General features: G+C 38.4%; 1 protein-coding gene across 5 annotated transcripts in view; it reads right to left on the bottom strand.

The window, feature by feature from the left end:
• The window catches only part of SLC44A1 (solute carrier family 44 member 1), a 67,961-nt gene that overhangs the window by 13,789 nt on the left and 35,898 nt on the right, over positions 1-18,274 (bottom strand). For 3 of the 5 annotated variants that reach the window (XR_001863686.1, XM_017739353.1, XM_017739356.1), the window contains exons 9-14: positions 17,784-17,949; positions 12,709-12,865; positions 12,184-12,267; positions 10,982-11,119; positions 9,025-9,261; positions 7,362-7,442 (exon numbers count right to left, since the gene is read on the bottom strand). Coding sequence is in view for 4 of the 5 variants with exons in the window: in XM_017739353.1 (XP_017594842.1) it covers positions 7,362-7,442; positions 9,025-9,261; positions 10,982-11,119; positions 12,184-12,267; positions 12,709-12,865; positions 17,784-17,949 (863 nt within the window). In the remaining variant the exon portion in view is untranslated. Of the gene's footprint in view, positions 1-6,237; positions 7,443-9,024; positions 9,262-10,981; positions 11,120-12,183; positions 12,268-12,708; positions 12,866-17,783; positions 17,950-18,274 lie in introns of those variants that run through there. The other 2 variants (XM_017739355.1, XM_017739352.1) reach the window with 2 other exon arrangements.

The following is an 18,274-nucleotide window of genomic DNA, read 5'->3' on the forward strand; positions in this document are numbered from 1 at the left end:
TTTTGCCTTTTATACATGACCCACATCACAAGAGACATGTTTCACCTCTTTTCTCATCTCTTTAAATATAAAAGAAAAAAGTACCTCAAGAACAGTATTTGCTATGGAACACAAGAAATATAGATTTACTAGTCTCCATAATCTTGTTATGTGATGGAAATAACAGCAGAGATGAAATAGTTGGAAGAGCATTTGAAAATGAAATATTTAGAGTAAACTTTCATCATCCCAACAAAGAAGCCGAGTGCAAGAAATGCTTCAAAGAACTCTCTTGGGTTTTGTGTTGGGAAACACGAGGGTCATTTTGTTGGTTTTTTGTTTTTTTCACAAAGATGAAATAGGATTTCTGTGTTGATAATGTGACACAAGCTGTTCAAGAAACAATGGGCTAGTGATATTTAGATTTAGTAAACAGTATCTGCACAGGCCAAGCCATGATTTGAAAAACAGGAATGCTGTTAGGTATCTACTTACAAATCTTAAGACTATTTCTTAAGATGACTGTGCCATATTCAATACAGCATGTAATATGCACTCTGAACTAAATGCTCACTAGATGGTGATGAATATATGTCTGCTACATGCATTTTATTCTGACTCTATAACATACATTCATAGAATACGTCATAACCACTCAGAGCAAACCACTAAAGTGCATGCCCTGAGGGCACATTAAGTATGTTGTCTCCAACACTGGCTGCTCAATTGCCAGAACACTAATACAGAAAGGGCTCATTTTTGCTTTATATCCCCATTATGTGCTGAAAGAGTAAGAGCTAACATCCCCTGCTCCCTCCATGAAAGGGAGCACTGTGAAGCAGGCTAATTGCCTACTGCAAAAAAAAGCCCTTTCAGAAAGAAGTAACCACCCTGAGAAGATGCTGTACAGAAATGCAGGGAGCAAGTCTTGGATTAACTGTTGGGTAAGTGGACCTGTATACTGGGTTAGGCTGGATGAAGTTAATTTTCTTTTCAGCAACCTGCAAAGTGCTGTGTTTTAGATCTGCAACCAAAACCGTTTTGATAACACAAAGCTTTACCTGTTGCTGAGTAGTGCTTGCACAGGGTCAAGGCCTTCTCTGTTTCCCACTCTACCACCCCAGCAGTCATTTGGGGTTGGGCAAAAGGATGAGAGGGCACACAGCCAGGACAGCTGACCTGAACAGACTGAAGAAACATTTCACACTATATAATGTAACACCAATAAAACTGGGGTGGGTGTGGTTCTGAAGCCGTTGCTGCTTGGAGATTGGCTGGGCATTGGTCTGCTGGTAACTGATTGCCTTTGCTTTTTTCTTTCCCCTTCTTTGCTTAATGAACTACATTTATATCAATGCTTTTTTGTCCTTTCACTGCTTTCTCCCATCATGCTGCAGGGACTGAGCAAGCAACAGAGTACCATTGCATGTTACAGCCGTGGTCAACCCACCACAACATTTAACTGCATTTTCCACTGTCAGTTCTCCTAGTTGTCCCTTCCAGGACACAATTTCCCACTGAAGAAAGTCCTTTAGTTACTATGCCAAGCTAAGGCCACATTTAGAAGGCCGTCCTGGTTCTGGCAGCTGGGAGCTACTGGACAGCTGAAGATGGCCATCTGATGTGTTAAGTCTAGCTGTGGAGCAGCAATGAAATTCTAGAAGTAATTGGTTGCACTTTTAACCACAGTGATGGAGTAATACCACAAAAAAAAAAACCAAAACAGTCTCACCTCAGGACTTTAGCTCAGCACCTACTCCCCCTCCCATTCAGTCCAGGTGATACCCTGAATCATTGCCTCAGGAAGGTGAAAGGGAATGTGGTAAGATCAAGGAACAAAGGGGAGCTGACACTGACACTTGCCACTCCTTTACTCAGAGAGCAATATGGAAATGAGACTCAAAAGAACAACAACAAAAAAATATTCTGCAGGACTGGAAGAAGCAATAAAGATGACATGGTGCTGTTCAACTTCCAAACAGAAAAAATAACATGGAAAAAAAATTAACAATTTGAGGGATGGTATGCTTTTTGTCCTCTGAAACCTAGCTGGTCAGAGGCTATGATGCCGAAACCAAATGCTGGGAAGCAGTAATCTCAATGATTGTTTCTAAATCCAAACTGTCTAGCCTAAATCTCCAGTCTTTGAGCACTACTCAATTCAATGGACTTTCTGAGGAGATGACTTCTCTGTTTCAGCTGTCTCGTCTGCTCCTCTGCATTGTTATTCTCAGTGCAGCATCACTCTCTACTTAGTCTAGACTGCTTCCCACAAAGCAGACCATACACTGGCTTTAATAACCAACAATGAGAAAAAGTATTTAATCCATCACAGCTGGCAGACCCCAGTACCCCTACTGCCAAAATTTATGTACGGGATTTACATGCCAAAATGTCCTCCCACTCCACTATCCCCACTAGGAACAGAAAGCAGAGTCTAAATTTGTCCTGAAAAGTTGTTTTTTCAGAATTCTGTCTTCTGCTTATCTCTGTGCACAAGACAGAGCTGGAAGAGGGCAGCTTGTAGTTTGGTTGCAAATGAACTTCAAAGGACATTCAAAAGCTTTAAAGGGCCACTGTAAAGCCTGTGTGTGGATGAAATGCCTTTTTGACAGGACTGAAAAGCTCTGCATGCTGGATATACACTCAAGAATGGTGCACACGTTTTTATTAAGAACTTTGTAATGATATAGATTTCTCACTTAAATGTTACAACTACCCATAGAAAAATGTTGCCTGTATCTTTTAAACACCATGTAAATAAACAAATTTATTTTTAAGACAGGATAAACTGCTATAAAAATGGTGCACAGTCAAGTCATACAAAAATACAAAATTTGTTACCAACTGCAGTCCCAGTTGCAATTACAGAGAAAAGTCCCCACCCAGGACTTCCAGTGAGCGGAGAACATAAACTTGGGGAGCCAGTCAGGGAAGAAATTTTTTATCAAAATGAGCAGAATACAAGGATTCTTTAATTAAGCACCTCCAATAACCTCCAAACATGATGAAAACTAGCTTCACTGGAAGCAACTGGGTACTTGATAAGACTTTTAGCCTTGAAAACCAGTTTCTAGGATTCATCTAAGCCAGTTTTTAAATTTGTGTTGCTGAACCCCTCTGATCTACACAAATACTGGTGCTGAGTGCCACTGCTGTCTTAGACACTGCAAGAATGTCTCCTTTCCACAAACGTAAGGCTGCCCCACTGTTTCTTCTGGGCAAGTCTGACCTCTAACTTGCACTGAGAGGCCTCACTAGTGCTCCAGTTTAAATCCCTAGGCTGAAGCTATAGTCCAGTCAGCATTTACACAGATGTGTAAGTTACAACTTCCATACTTATAGAGCCCTCCTGATGCTAGTAGTTACAGATACAGTTCACTTAAATGAGTAAGTGCTTCCCAGACTGGATAATGCTCTTTGTCTCCCCAGCAGCTATCCTTTCCAAACATATCTTTATTTTCATACCTTTCGAATAGTTTGGGATCTGTGATATGAAAAGTGTAAATTGTTTTAATTGGCTTACAGAAAAAAAAAATGTAACAAATTTAAGTTATCAAATGACTTCTGGAAGCAAAAGTGAAACATTTTACTATTGCCAAAAGATAAGAGCACTAGTTAGCTACATGATACTACATGATTTTTTAAACCTTCAGCAGCAATTTAAAAGTCTGATAGTCTGAAAGGAAGCACAGATAACTGCTTACTTACTAAACCTTGATAACACGAGTTGTGCATGTCTCTACCTAGACATACCTCTCCACTCCATCATAAAGCTTCTGTAGAAAGGCTCTTACTCTTTTTCAAAAGATTTTCTTGAATGGAGTGATTGAACCATTGAGGCATCATTATTTGTAGACAGCTTGTATTTAGTGCAATAATTTTAAAAATTCTGCTCTGAAATATTAACTTTACAATAACAAAAATAGTTTTCTTAAAAAAATGGTAACAAAAGGAATATATAGCATAGACAGATCATTAATTCTTAGCAAATACACTTAAGCATTTACCATTTCACTATGCTGAATAATTGAATATTAGCATTCATATCTGGTGAGCTTCCAGACTGAAAATAAATTTATGTATCTAATAATAATAAAAAAGCATGTTCTCGTGTCATTATTTAATAACTTCAGATAACTATCCTGGCAGTTTTACTTCCAAAGGAATGTTTCTCTGCCCTTTCTGGCTTTAGCCACCCTCTACAGTATGTACAAATATGGATCAAACAACAGGCAAGGAATGATCCCTGCTACCTCCCAGAGCTTTCTCATTAGATGAAATGAAGCATACAGTACTTTTTTATGTACAGTAGTACAGTTCATCTCTCTTCCCATCCTCAGCATCTTTGTATCTAGTCATGAATTAATCACGAGTATGGCTAAGACTAAGCTTTAGCAATCTGTTATTTCAATTGCCTGTATGGAGAATCCATACCCTTCAAAGGAACACTGCTGAAGTGTGAAGGAGGCTACTGAACTCAAGGGGAGGATAGAGGGCAATGGGTATGAGGGGTAAGTAGGGTAAGCAGGAAGTTAATTGCATATAAAAATTATCTGTCCCCATTTTGTAGGTTCTGTTTAATAGGAGATGCAAGGGCTCCCACACACCTAAATACCTGAGGAGTTGGTTATTGTGATATCTGATACTGGTAAACAAAACTGTACCCTGCCAGGGCTGTAAAGTAAAATAACTGCTTACAAACACATTTGAACTGGATGAATTCTTGCTGAAACCACCTATTGAAAAATCTAAATTTGAGACTTTCCTTGATTTTAAGGTTTTCTGTACGTCACTGTCCCGAATTTAATGCAAATTTAAAATAAACAAAACAAGTAAAACTCTCAGCAGATTAGCAGTGTCATGGGAAATCTGTCTCTAAACCCAGTCATGATTTCAAATTATCTTTACAATGATACTTCCTCCAGATTTTAAAATATCGAGCAGATAAGAATCAACATTTCCATGACCACAACAAATAATTTAAGAAATGGAACAATGATAAAGCTGCTTGTAAAAGCCACCCGTATGAAAAGAGTACATGTTTCATTAAAATAATTGTTAAAAAAAGTTTTAAATCCCTGTTCCTTTTCTCTGATTTTGGCTGTATATTTATATATATAAGGCCTAGAAAACAAAGTCATACAGTACAGTCTTAGACAAATGCCAAAGGACAAGGAGAAACTGAATCAAAGGGGTCACTGGAAGCCATAAAGAAAGAAGCATGAAAAGGTGGGGTTTTTTGTTGTGCCCTGATATGAGAACAGAACATCCTAAGTGTTTCCTCATCTCTGCTACTAAGATCTACTTTAAATACAACTGCACTTAGGGCATTTCACTTTAAGAAATAATTGTCATATCTAAGAAATATCAGCATTTCACTTTAAGAAATAATTGTCATATCTAAAAAATATCTGCATTTCAAGGAAACTGAAGCAAAACAGTAAAGACTGTGTTTTTAAAATAAGAGAAAAAAGTAATATTGATCTAAATTTCAGACATGCAATTTTGGGACTATGGGTACTACTGATACATAACAGACTCATGAATGATCCTATTCTAGATGTAACTGAGGCCATCTATCAGTACTTTGGGGAAAGGTATCAGAAATTTAACTGCTGTGTCCCATCGTTTTCAGGAAGTGAGAACCTAGTATTTCAACGTTAAATCAACTGGAGCTGAATGCCCAAAAATGGAAAACCACAAGGCCCAAACAGTTCCAAACAAGACAATCACATGAGCAGCAGAACTGGGAGCAATTCAGCAGGTGACTACTCCCATGCTGAGCCCCAAGTGCTCAGCATCTTCCCCAGCAGTCCCATGACGACTTTCAGCCAGTACCAGGCTCAAGAGCCGAGAAAAAAATTCCTCTAAGAATAAGACCACCCTTGATTTGCAAGTACTTGGTTTGTGCTTTTACAGGGCTGGGGGTAAATAAAGTTTTTTAACATCCAAGCTTTAGGCAGTCAAGTACAAAAGTATAAGTAGCAGCCTGTGCCAGCTCTGACAACAGCATGAGTGGAAAACCACTTAAGGTAAACCAATTATTTGAATTAAGAATTCAACATAAAATTTTGAACTGAATTTTTTGTACATATGACTAGAGAGTTTTCATACCCAATTCTCAGTCATTTTCATGACACATTTGCATCTATATAGCATTTAGGCTGCTTTGAAAATCCCAATGTTAGTGTCTGCTTGACCGGCTAGAATTACTCCCAGAAGAAAACAGTAAATGAGCATTCATTTAGTTTTTTGTATGTATAAACACAGCAGCATTTAGGCATAAGCAAATCTAGAAATTGGTATGCCATAATGAAATAGCAAAACACACAAAGCTACACATCTATCCAGTCTATAGCAGGGACCCATTCCAGCTTAGTCAAAAAACGCTCATGCAACATGGCTTCACATACATTGTTGAAAAAATAAATTCTTCTGTTAGCATACACTTATTTAGATTCCATTTGGTTAAAAAATTATCCCCATGGTATAGAAATACGACCCCAAACACTCTGAGAAAGTAATGATGGAAAAATACTCTCTCTTACAAAGTCATAATGTACAATGACAAGTCATACCTTGCCCAGCCTGGCTCTCCATTATACGCTCTCTGTTCTCCACCTTCCAAACTTATCCTCCTATCTGTTATCTGTACCATATATAGTGTTCCTTATTCCAGGCTACTCAGACATGCAACGCCTTCCTAACAGGCACACCATTAGTAAAACAGGCTGCAGAAGCATAAATGATGCATTGTTCACTGTCTGTGCATCTGACAGTGTGAGATGGAAAGAGCACACAAGAGACAAGCAACATAAGTAGTTGGCAATAAAACAAACAACTGGGAGAAATGTCATTTGAGCAGGTTGAAAGGAATCACTGTATCCAATTCCTTGGCACTGTGTAAGATAATTTGGTGAGGGCTTTAAATACCTGGTTTTACTTTGCAACAACGGATGCACTCAGTAGTGTTCTTCATTTCAGGCTTTTGTAGGGAATGTAAGATGAGCAAAAATTGTTCATCTCAGGGCAAAGAAGAGCCCAATGAATCTCAGAGCTGTCTTATTTTTAGACTATTCAGCAATTGAGGTGTCTGCATATACCACATATCATGCGCCACTAATCCTAATGAAATTATACTGCATTTGTTTCATATGAGACAGTTCCTTTCATCTTACTTTTACAGGAGATGGTCTCAGCTGTGACAAAAACTCTGCCATCCAGGTGATAGGCAAGCTCACAAACAGAAAAAGCAGAACATCTTGAGTGATACAGAGAACAAAAACTTCTCCTGAAGAAGTGCAGTCAGTAAAGACAAAGAGGGAGAAGAAGTAAAAGTGAAACTCTTGGAGGATCGCCACCTCCTCATCTGCACCTACCATTGGTTTTAGCTCTCTGCCCTCAGCTCCACCTCCCCGGCCAGCTTCTTTCATAGATTTCCTACTGTTCTCCACAAACTCCTGAAAAACAGTAATGAAATGACAAGTGCTTTCATAGAGCAGACTCCAAACATCAAACTCAAGACAGAACTTCAAGATGTAACTACTCAAAATATCCAGGCAGTTTGCATCTCCCACTTCTCTTGCTTAGACTTGACCATGAAATATCAAAAAAGCCTGCCAAACAGCCACAAAGGCCTCCCTCACTTAATTCTGGAAGCCAGACAAATGTTTGCCTTGTGTGCTCTTACAACTTTCACATTTACCCTGCAATGCTCTCCTTTATGGGGAAAGAAGGTAAAAGGCTGGTTTTCAAAAAAAGCAAAAAACAAGCCAAAACCAAACAAAAAATAAACCATAACAACAAAAACCCCAAACATACCAGAATCCCATTTACTGCCTTGTATCCTGTGCATAATGTTAGAACTCCATTAAACAAAAGGACTTGGAGGTAATTACTTGCAAGGTTTGGGTGATTTCCCTAACTTTCCTCAATACAACCTCTTACATTTTTCACCAAATCACAATCTCCTTTTCATGAAAATTAGAAAAGGTGCTAATTCAATTTTAAGCAATTTTTTTCTCCTAAAGGCAAGAATTCTGCAGAAAATGTCAGTAGACTTTAGCTGCTGGGATTCTCTGATATTGACTGCTGACTAAAGAAATGCACAATGCTTTTAGAATTTATCAGCGCTTTCTTCTGATAGAACATGCTGCATTTTACTGTTACTCTTTGTTAAGAAGCAACTAATCAGCTGCCACTTTTTTTATTATATACTTTAGATTCTGTAGGGGTTTACAAAAAATTTAGCACTAAATTCTTGGCATGGTTTTCCCACAGTAATAAAAAAAAAATCATGCTAGGAAGTCAGGAGAATCTTCCTCTAGCCTACACGAGGGTACATTTTACAGAGACACATTCTACAGCTGCCACTTAAAAACACTGTCAAGAAATTTCCTACTCAACAACAAAGTGAAGGGCTTGAGAAGCAGAATTTTACATCTTGGTTTCTAGTTAGAGTGAACAGAAAACAACATGAAACAAAAATAAACAAAATTAAATGGCCTTGCAAAAAGCCTTGACAAAGCATGTAGGCTCCAGGACAGAACATAAAGCCTGGTGTTTCTATGTGTGACAGAGTCACACAAATTCTGGTTCGTGTCTGTACAAAAACTCCACTGTGGTCACTCTATCTATGTGTGAGGTAGAATAGTCTGTTATTTTTTTCTCTCTCACATCCAAAGAGAGGTCCTTCTTGGGAAAGTACAAAACCCAAATTTTCTTCCCTTAGTTTTGCTTCTTTCTATTTTGCACTGTGGCATTTACAAGACATGATACCCAATAGTATGATTCTGCAAGCTGACTGCTCATCTAACAGCTAGCAAATAAAAGCGAATACCACAGGAAGGAAGCATCATTCCTTATTTGATGCTTATCAGATGACACTGTCTCCTGATCAAGCCATAAACAAGAAGGCAAGGTAAAAAAATCAAACAACCAAAAAATCCCCATATTGAACTCAGCTAGTGCATTCATTCCACTGTCAAAATACCTATTTTATGGAACCAGATCCTTAGACTTTGAGAGTAAGGGGAAACTTACCATGAGAACTTTATCCATGTAGAATTCCCTGCCAGGGCTCCCATCATTGTATTTTGTATCGATGGCAAAACATAAGAAAAGGACATCAACAACCATTTCATAAATGGAAAGGAAGCAGTGAGCAACCAGGAATGCAAAGAGGCAGACAATGATGAGTGGCAGCACCCAGATGGTGTAATCTCGTTGGTAATTCAGCAACATAATGCCGGCCAAACCTGTGCTGCAGACAATCAGGACCTGAAGAAGAAAATGGTAGGCAACTCTAATGGCAGAAGCCTTTTGATATTTTTTGTTTGGTTTATTTTTTTTAAGGCAATATGCTTCTTGGTCTGCCAGGGTTAGAATTAGAGGTTACACATGGTAGGTAACAAGATCTTTACCTCCTTTACCTCCTACCATGTCCCTCGGGGTAAATGACATTTAATTCATTTTTCAGCAGGTTCAAGTCAATTGTTACACATCCTTCAGCACAAAGATTATTTTTCAGAGCAGATTACATTTATATTCTGCTGTCATTGTTCTAGTGTTATACAATATTCCTGTAAAAAAGAACTTTATCCTGTCAATTATATAAACCCCACAACCTGATGCAGCGCATAAGCTAACATCCAGTAGGGTTTTTTTATTTGGGGTGGAGGGAGAAGGTCAGGTATAAGGAGGATGGTATGTTTTTCATTTTGCTAGTGGAACAACTTTCAAGCTTGTTTAATATCTATCTCCCCTCCATACAGGAGCAAGTAGATCAGAATTCACATGAGGAACTTCATGTAATAGTCTCCACAGAACTACACTATGTGTGAGGCCCTAACATATATTCCACTGGGTACCAGTGTGGTTTTGGCAAAAATAAAAGGACTAATTGGCCACTTAACGTTTTGAACATTTCTGAATTTATTATTATGAACTGCAACTAAACACAAAATCATTACATAGGTCAGCTTTTATGAAAACACCACATTGAACTGGTAGAGGAGATGCTGATAGTGTAGCATTGTTACAGCTGATACTAATTTTTATATGCACTGTTCATTTGAACATTTCTGTCACTGGCACATTTTTCTAATAATCTGAGACTTCTTTTCAGGGAGGTGTTTCCTAACATTTTTCAGATACCTCAGTAAAACTTTGTTATGTAATTTCAGGTTCTCTCAAGCACCTTTATCTCCCTAATGTGTTTATTCCTTCTCACATCTTACTCACTTAATTACTGGATTCAAAGTTCAGCCCGCTGTACTCTGATTTAACAGAAGTAGAGGAATGCAATAAGGAATACAGATCAGTCCAACCAGTGTCCAAATACTTAGGCACAGGTGATTTAAGAAGACTGGTATTAATTGTTTCAGTAAATTATGGCACTTCAAAGGATAGAAATAATTCACTGGATTACGTTTCCATACAGTCTGTCTCCATCAGCTGGAGACCCAAGAGGCTGACTGACTGAAGAAATTATTCTAGTCTCCTTTTAATTCTCAGAGTAGAACTAACTTTGTTGCTTAAGCTGGCAGTTCCTCATAGCAGGCTTCTGTACTCTTCCAGTCCAATTTTGTCACCCCAATAAAGGGTGGTCAATAATATGTCAAATTTTCAACATAAACCTGAAGAATCCTTCCTAAACAGAATTTAAAAGAAAAGCTTCCTTTCCTTGCAATTCTGTCTTAACCACAAAATCAAAACCTTAGAACTTCTAATCACTTTTCTCTTGACTCCCTAAAAAAATAATGGAAAAGGTGTCATAAGCTTCAGCTATTCCTCTCTAGCCACTTTTACTAAGTTTAAGCGGGTCATCTGCTTATGCTCCCTATCCTGAATAGTCCCTTCCTAATAGGATGCTGCTAGATGTGATAAAGTGCACACTAAGAAACAGGATTTTTAAGGCATTTTGTATTAGGGTTCAAGCCATTGCTAAAGAAAGATTGCTTCTCTGTAGGTCTGTAACAACTGTATGCAGCAGACATACCTTTCCTAGAAACAGCATAAAATCCCCAACTGTGTTTATGGCAGCCACTCGCAAAGCATTTTCCACTAGGATAACAAAGGCATCCTTTGCTGAGGTGCAGAAATTGGTGCTGTTGATAGCTGTGGCTGTATACGCATTCTGAGAAAAGGAGATTGAAGATTTGTTCATAGAACGATCAGGTATTTCAGATAGAGGGTGGGGAAGGTGAGGGGGAAGATACAGCTTCTGAGTAAGTCACATTCATCATATGATTTTAATGAACCAAAATTCCCTTGAGAGTTGTTGAATCAAGCAATATGAACCAGCTGACAGAAGATTATATGAGGTAAAGAAGTACTATTCTTCTCCTTCCTTGCTCATAATTTATGCATTAACTAGTTTGTTCAAAAAAACTCATTAAACGGAATTTGCAGTTTCTCTGCAGGAGGTGGTGAACGGTAGCATAGCTACAGAAATTAAATAGTTCCAAAAAAGAAATCTGGAAATATAAAAGAATTTGAGTGTCATACAAGTCAACCAAGATAATTTCTAGATACTCAACTAGACTGCATTTAAGGTTAGTGAGGACAGTTTTCAAGGATTACATTGAGGGGTTTAAAATGCTTTCTTATGATTTTATTTTGTACATTTCCACAAGCAAAAAAAATTAACAACAGTGAAACAGATATTACCAAGGTATTTATGTACATATGTAAGAGGTGGAACTACAGGCCCATAAACCCACTTTTACAAAGGGTCTTTTACAAGGACCAGCTAGTATGTTGCACTTTGCAACTCCTTTTCCCCTTTGGAGACAATGATGACAATTTGATGTTTTGTATAGTTCTTACACTGTGGGAATCTTAAATATTACACCTAGCAAAGCTTAATTCTCGTCTCACTGCAAAAATATTTTGAAACTCAGAGGCAGTTTGAACGAGTAGACATAAGAGGGAATGTTTCCAACCACTAAATACATTGTTAAAAAGTTTAGATACCATGTTCATAAAGATGAATATTGGCTATTTTTAGTTTTTGTTTACATTCCAAAGGTCAATGTAGTGTTTTGCAGTATAATTTCAGTAATGGAGACAAGACTGAAGTATTTTCATTCAAGTTCAGGTCCAAAGTACAAGACATTATGTGTTGGCATCAGACTGCACTCTGAGAATATATATACTAGTACCAGCCCTTACATAAAATTTAAATATTGAAAATCTTACCTGATTTAAGTATGTCAGGCACTTTTCTAGACACCAAAGGCAGCAGATGCAGGCTTTAAGCATACAGCGAGCACAAGCATTTTCCTAGAAAAGCACAGAATGTGGGAAAACATAGATAAAGAGTTTTTATGGAAAAATATTCCCTGGTGTTTCAGTAACTGATATTCAGCCCACTAACTTAAGCAATCTGTATCAGTCCCATGGTCCTATAAAGTCTAAATATTCATATTCATAGGATGGTTTGGGTTGGAAGGAACTCCCAACACCACCAGCCAGGGACACCTTTCACTAGGCCAGGTTGCTCAAAGCCTCATCCAATGTGACTCAGAACACTTCCAGGGGTGGGGTATCTACAACTTCTCTGGGTAACCTGTTCTAGTGTCTCACCACCCTGATAGTGAAGAATTTATTCTTACCCTTGATCTATTCCAAAACAAGACTTCCAACCTCCCACATTGACTAAACAAACAGGTAAACACGTCAGGCCTTGAGTTTTGGTAAGAAAATGGAATCTATTTCTCTTACTTTTCCTTTGAGTTGTGTGTGAATATACATGAGAATCATTCGTGGTATCTTCACTAGTGTGATAATGAAAGACCCCTTTGCTACTGTTCCTAGGTGGTAACAAACAAGGCGATTAACAGATGCCAGAATAGGAGTAAATGGCAGATTTCTTTTCTCCCTGTTGAAAAGAGAAAAAAAATGAAGTAGAATGATCAGTATTTATGTGAAATCTTCTACAAGTGCTACAAATTCTCAACAAAACAATGTGGAAAAGGAATATATTATCCTCATACTAGCTTTCAGGATATATTGCTTACTCCACCCTGACAATCTGTGTAACTCGCAGATTTTTCTCTAATGCAGAAGTAGGACTAGGATAAGGAATCAGTATGTCTTACTGTCAGAGACTGAAATTTTTTTGGCTTAGGACTTATTGCCTATTATAGCAAAACTGTATAACAAAAGCTGCATGGAAGACCACCACATCCTCCATGAGCCTCCCGACTGAGGCCCTGGACTGCAAGTTGATGGAGATAAGATAAAGTGACTCAAGTCTGGGCTTCGGGAAAAGAATACATTCACAGGAGGGTAAAGCCTCACCTTCACCTGGTGGAGACCACAGCCCCAGGGCTATCAGCTGCCAGTCTCCCACAGACTGTCACACCAAAGGGAGGGCGGAGAGAGGCTTTGGGTGTGTGGTGAAAAAGCCTCTAGTCAAAGGCAGTGAATTCCCATCCTCTGCTGTGCAGACCAGCTCAGATGTGGAGCCCTTCACCCTGGGATAGCCAGATCTACGGCCACTCATGTGAATGACAGCAGCGGGGATGTCATGGCCCATCAAAGCCTCCACCACAGCACTGCAACATGATGCAACAGATCCATAGTGTTGCAAGGGACAGTGTCAAACTTGTCCTCCCCAGGGGAGGCACCTGGGCTTTCCCACCTGGCCCAAAAAGTATAGAATCCATTGGACTATACTTTTTGGGGTGCAGCAGGGGACCCCAAGCACAAAGAAGATCAGATGGAGGGAAGTCACCAGACATCATTGGGATCCTTGGAAGGATGATATGTTTCTACCTAACCCGTGTCACTCTCCCTGCCCCACCCCACTCTTTTTCGATTTCTTTCTTTCTTTATTTTCTCTCTTTGCCTCTTTTACAATTAAATAAAATATATCAAGTTTTTTTTGGCACCAACATCTAACCTCCTTTGGTTTTAATCAAGTTTTGGGGTGTATTTCAAACCTTTCTGGGTTTGATCTGCTTTATTCACAGAGACTTAGTTTTCTTTGCTCTTCTGTGTTTAAATCTATTCGTAACACATATGAGTAGTGTGGTGGTGCATCCGCTTTGTCCCTTCCTGCTTTGGGCTGCACTGTGATCTCAGAAATGCTTGTTAGGCCTCAGTCTTGACAAAGAGCACCTGGGCTCAGCTCCTCAAACTTATCAGAAACATGGTCTGCTCCCAGGAACTTGTCCTGTCTAACAAGCTCCTGTTTTTAAACAGCCTTGTAAACTTTCTTTTTTGTGACTAAATAACAACCTAGGAAGAACAACATTTCTGTTATTGAACTTTCAAAGAAAATTGCAGACCTGAATTGTGGCCAGGATGGAGAATTACTATCACTGAAGCCAGTTCTCTTGCAACCCCGCAGATTCCTGGACTGCAGTGGGCTGTGACCAGCACCTCCCTCTGAGTGGGGCCTCTCTGAGCCAGTGAACTCTCAAGTTTGTGATACTCAGAGGACCAATGTCAAATGCTGCTGACAGAGCCTGGGCTGACACCCCACTGCTCAAGCCTCAACCCTTTGCCTGTTGAGAAGGTGCAAAGGCATCCAGCGTGAGCACTTCCCTGAACTTGAAAGAAATTATTTTTACTGATCTATACCTTGTACATACAAGTCTGAGTGTGAATGTACTACAGCAAATGTACTATGAATGTTAGATTGCTAAGTAAGTCAAGTCTATAACTGAGTTACTGCTGTGCTCACAGTAAATTCTATAGACTCTTCTGGAAAATTGGTTAAATTAGGGTATTGATTAAGTGATGCTAAGTTTAAGTGCTGTTAAAATCTTTAGGCCTAAACTGTTGGTCAAGTCTGGGGTTGAAAGAGGCAAGAGGGTCCACTCTTGTGACTCAATGGGAGGGTCTCCCTTACTCCTTTTTATCCTTATCCTTTCTCATCCTTAACCTTTTTCCATCCCCAGCTTCCACATAAATAATCTTAGGTTTAGTTTTAGATCAACTGATTTTAGATTTTAATCCTACTTTTCCTCTGTGTGCTTTAACCATCTACTAAGAAGTAGAGTGAATCTTGTCAATGAACTGTCACACTTTCACTTTTATACTAACCTGTTTTTGCCAATACCTTTGCCAGTGATTCTCTGAGCAACTGAAAATACTCATTGGTGACAGGTAGTCTTACTAGCAGCTGGCTTCATTACCACTGTTAACAACTGGCAGTTCCTGTAAAGTTACATTGGATGGTGTGCAATTCAAAACCTTCTAAAACAGTAAGAAACCGTGCTAATACATTTTTAGATAAACTTGCCTTCTCCCCTCTTGTTTCGTTGGAGATCTTTGTGTGGACTTTGGAGAGGATATTACTAATTGATCACCTACAGTCTTTTCTCAGATTTTTTGCATTTCTGATTTAGCTATTATGTCCTCAAGGTACCAAGTGTTGAGCCTTAAAACAAGTTATTTAATGCAATGTAGCTATAATATTTTTAATTTATCAGATAAATACTTTCACAGTTTGAAGCCACTTTTCTACCAAGAAACTCACTTATATGTCTCTCTCAAAGAACAGCACTATTAAACATTTAAAGAATGGCTCTTCTTCTTTATTAGAAATAAGAGCATGATAATAAGCATATTAAGAAACATGTGCTAACATTCAAAAAATAAAGGATCTCCCCAGCTTCAGAAAGATGCAAATTTTATTCAGAAAAGATAATAAAGTAGGTTCTTCATTCCATGAAACTAATACCTGCATAACATAATCTGAGACGTTAATGATTAAAATAGGTTTACCCTGTATGTTCTCTCAACTAACTTTCAGGGGAAGACAAATTTTACTCCCTGTTGGGCACAATCACAAAAATGGCTTGAGTCTTATGCCCAGGCAACCCAAACACTTTCTCATGTTCAGGGCAAAGTCTGTCTTGCAAAACACTTTGAGGCCTTTTATTGCCTGAGTTGAAAGGAATCCATCTGGCTAAGGTGAATGAGCAGTGAACACATATAAAACATTTCTCCATGGATAACCTCGTCTCATTTGATTTGGGAAGCTGCTCATATGCAAAATAATGGGTAAGTGCAAATTAATGCCTTTTCCATTTTTACAAGTCACTTTTCAAATTATGATTGCACCTTAAAATGCAAGAAGAAGATAAGAGCAGAGAGAAATGAGTATTTACTAACTTAAAATAAAATTGCTGTTATGGAATTATAGAATATGGAAAAAAAAGAAAATCCATTCACCCTCAGGTGATAGGAAATACATAAACTTACAGGTGAAGCATACATGTTCCTAAGCAATCTATTTAAATGCAGAGTTATTCTCTTCCCTCTGTATTTTCCTCATTCCGTACTCAATCTAGTTTAACTATTCACAAGATTACATCCCTGTAACATCTTGTAATAATTTCATAGATGTATTTCACTGGTATACTGGAGAACTTCATCATTAAGAAAATAACAAAATTTCTGACAGCACAGTAAATTGATTCTGTGCTTTTGATACTATTTTAAAGAGTAGGGCAGAAAAGGAGTAAAATGTAGTTCAGATAACAGCCTCAATTAAAAAGACAAACCAATTAAATATTTGTGATCTGAATCATGCACTTGAAAAATATCTGCATACATTATTCAAAAACTGATACACAACTTAGTCCACAAACATAGCAATGAAATATGGAGCTTTAAAATTTTACAAGAATTTTTACTTGTATACAATCTTGTCAGAATCTATATGTAAATGATGAATCTAATAAGATCTTACGTAATCTCATGAAAGAAAGATTAATGAAGACTAGTGAAGCACTGTAAATAATTTAAAAGGCACTGTTTTGCAATTAAAATAATAATCAATTGCTTTCATTATTTTTTTAACCTCTACAGATCTTACCAGCATTAATTATTAGCAAAACAGATGACCTTCCAGGCACATCCTACTTTGTAAACAACCACCCATCTCTGTAGAATGTGCACAGGTTACAAGGCAAATAAGACTTCAAGTCTTATATGTCAAGAACACCATCTATAACTGGCAAAACAGATATTTCAGGACTTCACATGATTTAAAAAGAGTCAAGGCAATTTAACTGTTCCCCAGCTTTCACAATGGATACAAGTATTCTCCCCAAAACCCCTGCCCCTCATTATTTCTGCTAAGTCAATGTGTAGGCTACTGTCTTGGGGTGACTTGATGTTGTATTCCCTATCGCTGCACTATGCCCAGAAATTAGCATATATGCCTTTCTATGCCTTTAAATTGAGCCTGAGAGGGGAGAGAGAAAAGTGTACTTTTCCAAAGCAGTTTGTTTTCATGTTCTGAGGACACAGAGATAAAACCTGTCTGCTTCTGCAGAGCGAGGGTGGGGAAGCAGCCTGCTTGCTTTCCAGCCAGCTTTCGGTCAGTTTTTCAGCTCCTTTTCCTCCGGAGAGCTGAACTTTTGTTTTCCTTTTCGTTTTTTTCCTTTTCTCTCTGCTGGACTGTTTCAACATCAGAATACATCGGGAGAACTTTCCACCGAGGCCGTGGCCCTGGAGGTGGGCTCACCACCCCATCCCAGCTCCAAGGAGGGGGAGAGAGAGACTGCGGAAGGACTCTGAAATTTTCCCAGGTTTTTCTCTCCACAGTGAGAGGTTTTATCATTTAGCATTATTATTCTTTTCCTGTGTGTTTGTTAAATAGTTTTTATCTCTTTCAATTTCCTTCGAGGAAAATTCAACTATTCCAGAACCTGGTGGGGGAGGGGTGGTTGTAACCTGCCTTCTCTCAGAAGATATATTTCTAAATTTGGCCAAACCAACACAAATTTAGTGGTGCCCAGTGTGGCTCATGATAGAGCTATCAAAGTTATCCTTACCTTGTAAAATAGTATGTCACAACAGCCCCTGCTACTGTCATCTGCTGACAGGCTAGGATAAACTCGCTGATCCAGATGAGTCCCACTATGTGGTACCACCACATGTATTTCAAAGGACCTGCCATCTGAAATTCAACAAATCCTTCTTCATTTGGGACAGGACTACCTAGAAATAAATGAGGGTAAAAAAGTAATTGATGCTTACATCACCTGATAAAGAAGGAAGCATATGGTTCATAACCAGTTACAGCAGAAACCCTCCAGTTTCTACTCATAGTTTTAAATGTCATGTTCAGGAAGACTGTTCTTAAGAAAGATAGTTTTTGAGACAATAAGTATAATGGTATTGGGAAAAAAAAAACACTAAAAAAATTTCCACAACTAACCACCATCTTATAGCAAAAATTCATATAGTTAAACATAATGAAAGTCTACTTCAGTCATTCTTAAATTGAGTTAGCTGCTTTATCAGTATTATTCATACAGCAGGA

Source organism: Corvus brachyrhynchos, unplaced genomic scaffold (genome assembly GCF_000691975.1).
Source record: "Corvus brachyrhynchos isolate BGI_N302 unplaced genomic scaffold, ASM69197v1 scaffold547, whole genome shotgun sequence".
Taxonomy (NCBI): domain Eukaryota; kingdom Metazoa; phylum Chordata; class Aves; order Passeriformes; family Corvidae; genus Corvus; species Corvus brachyrhynchos.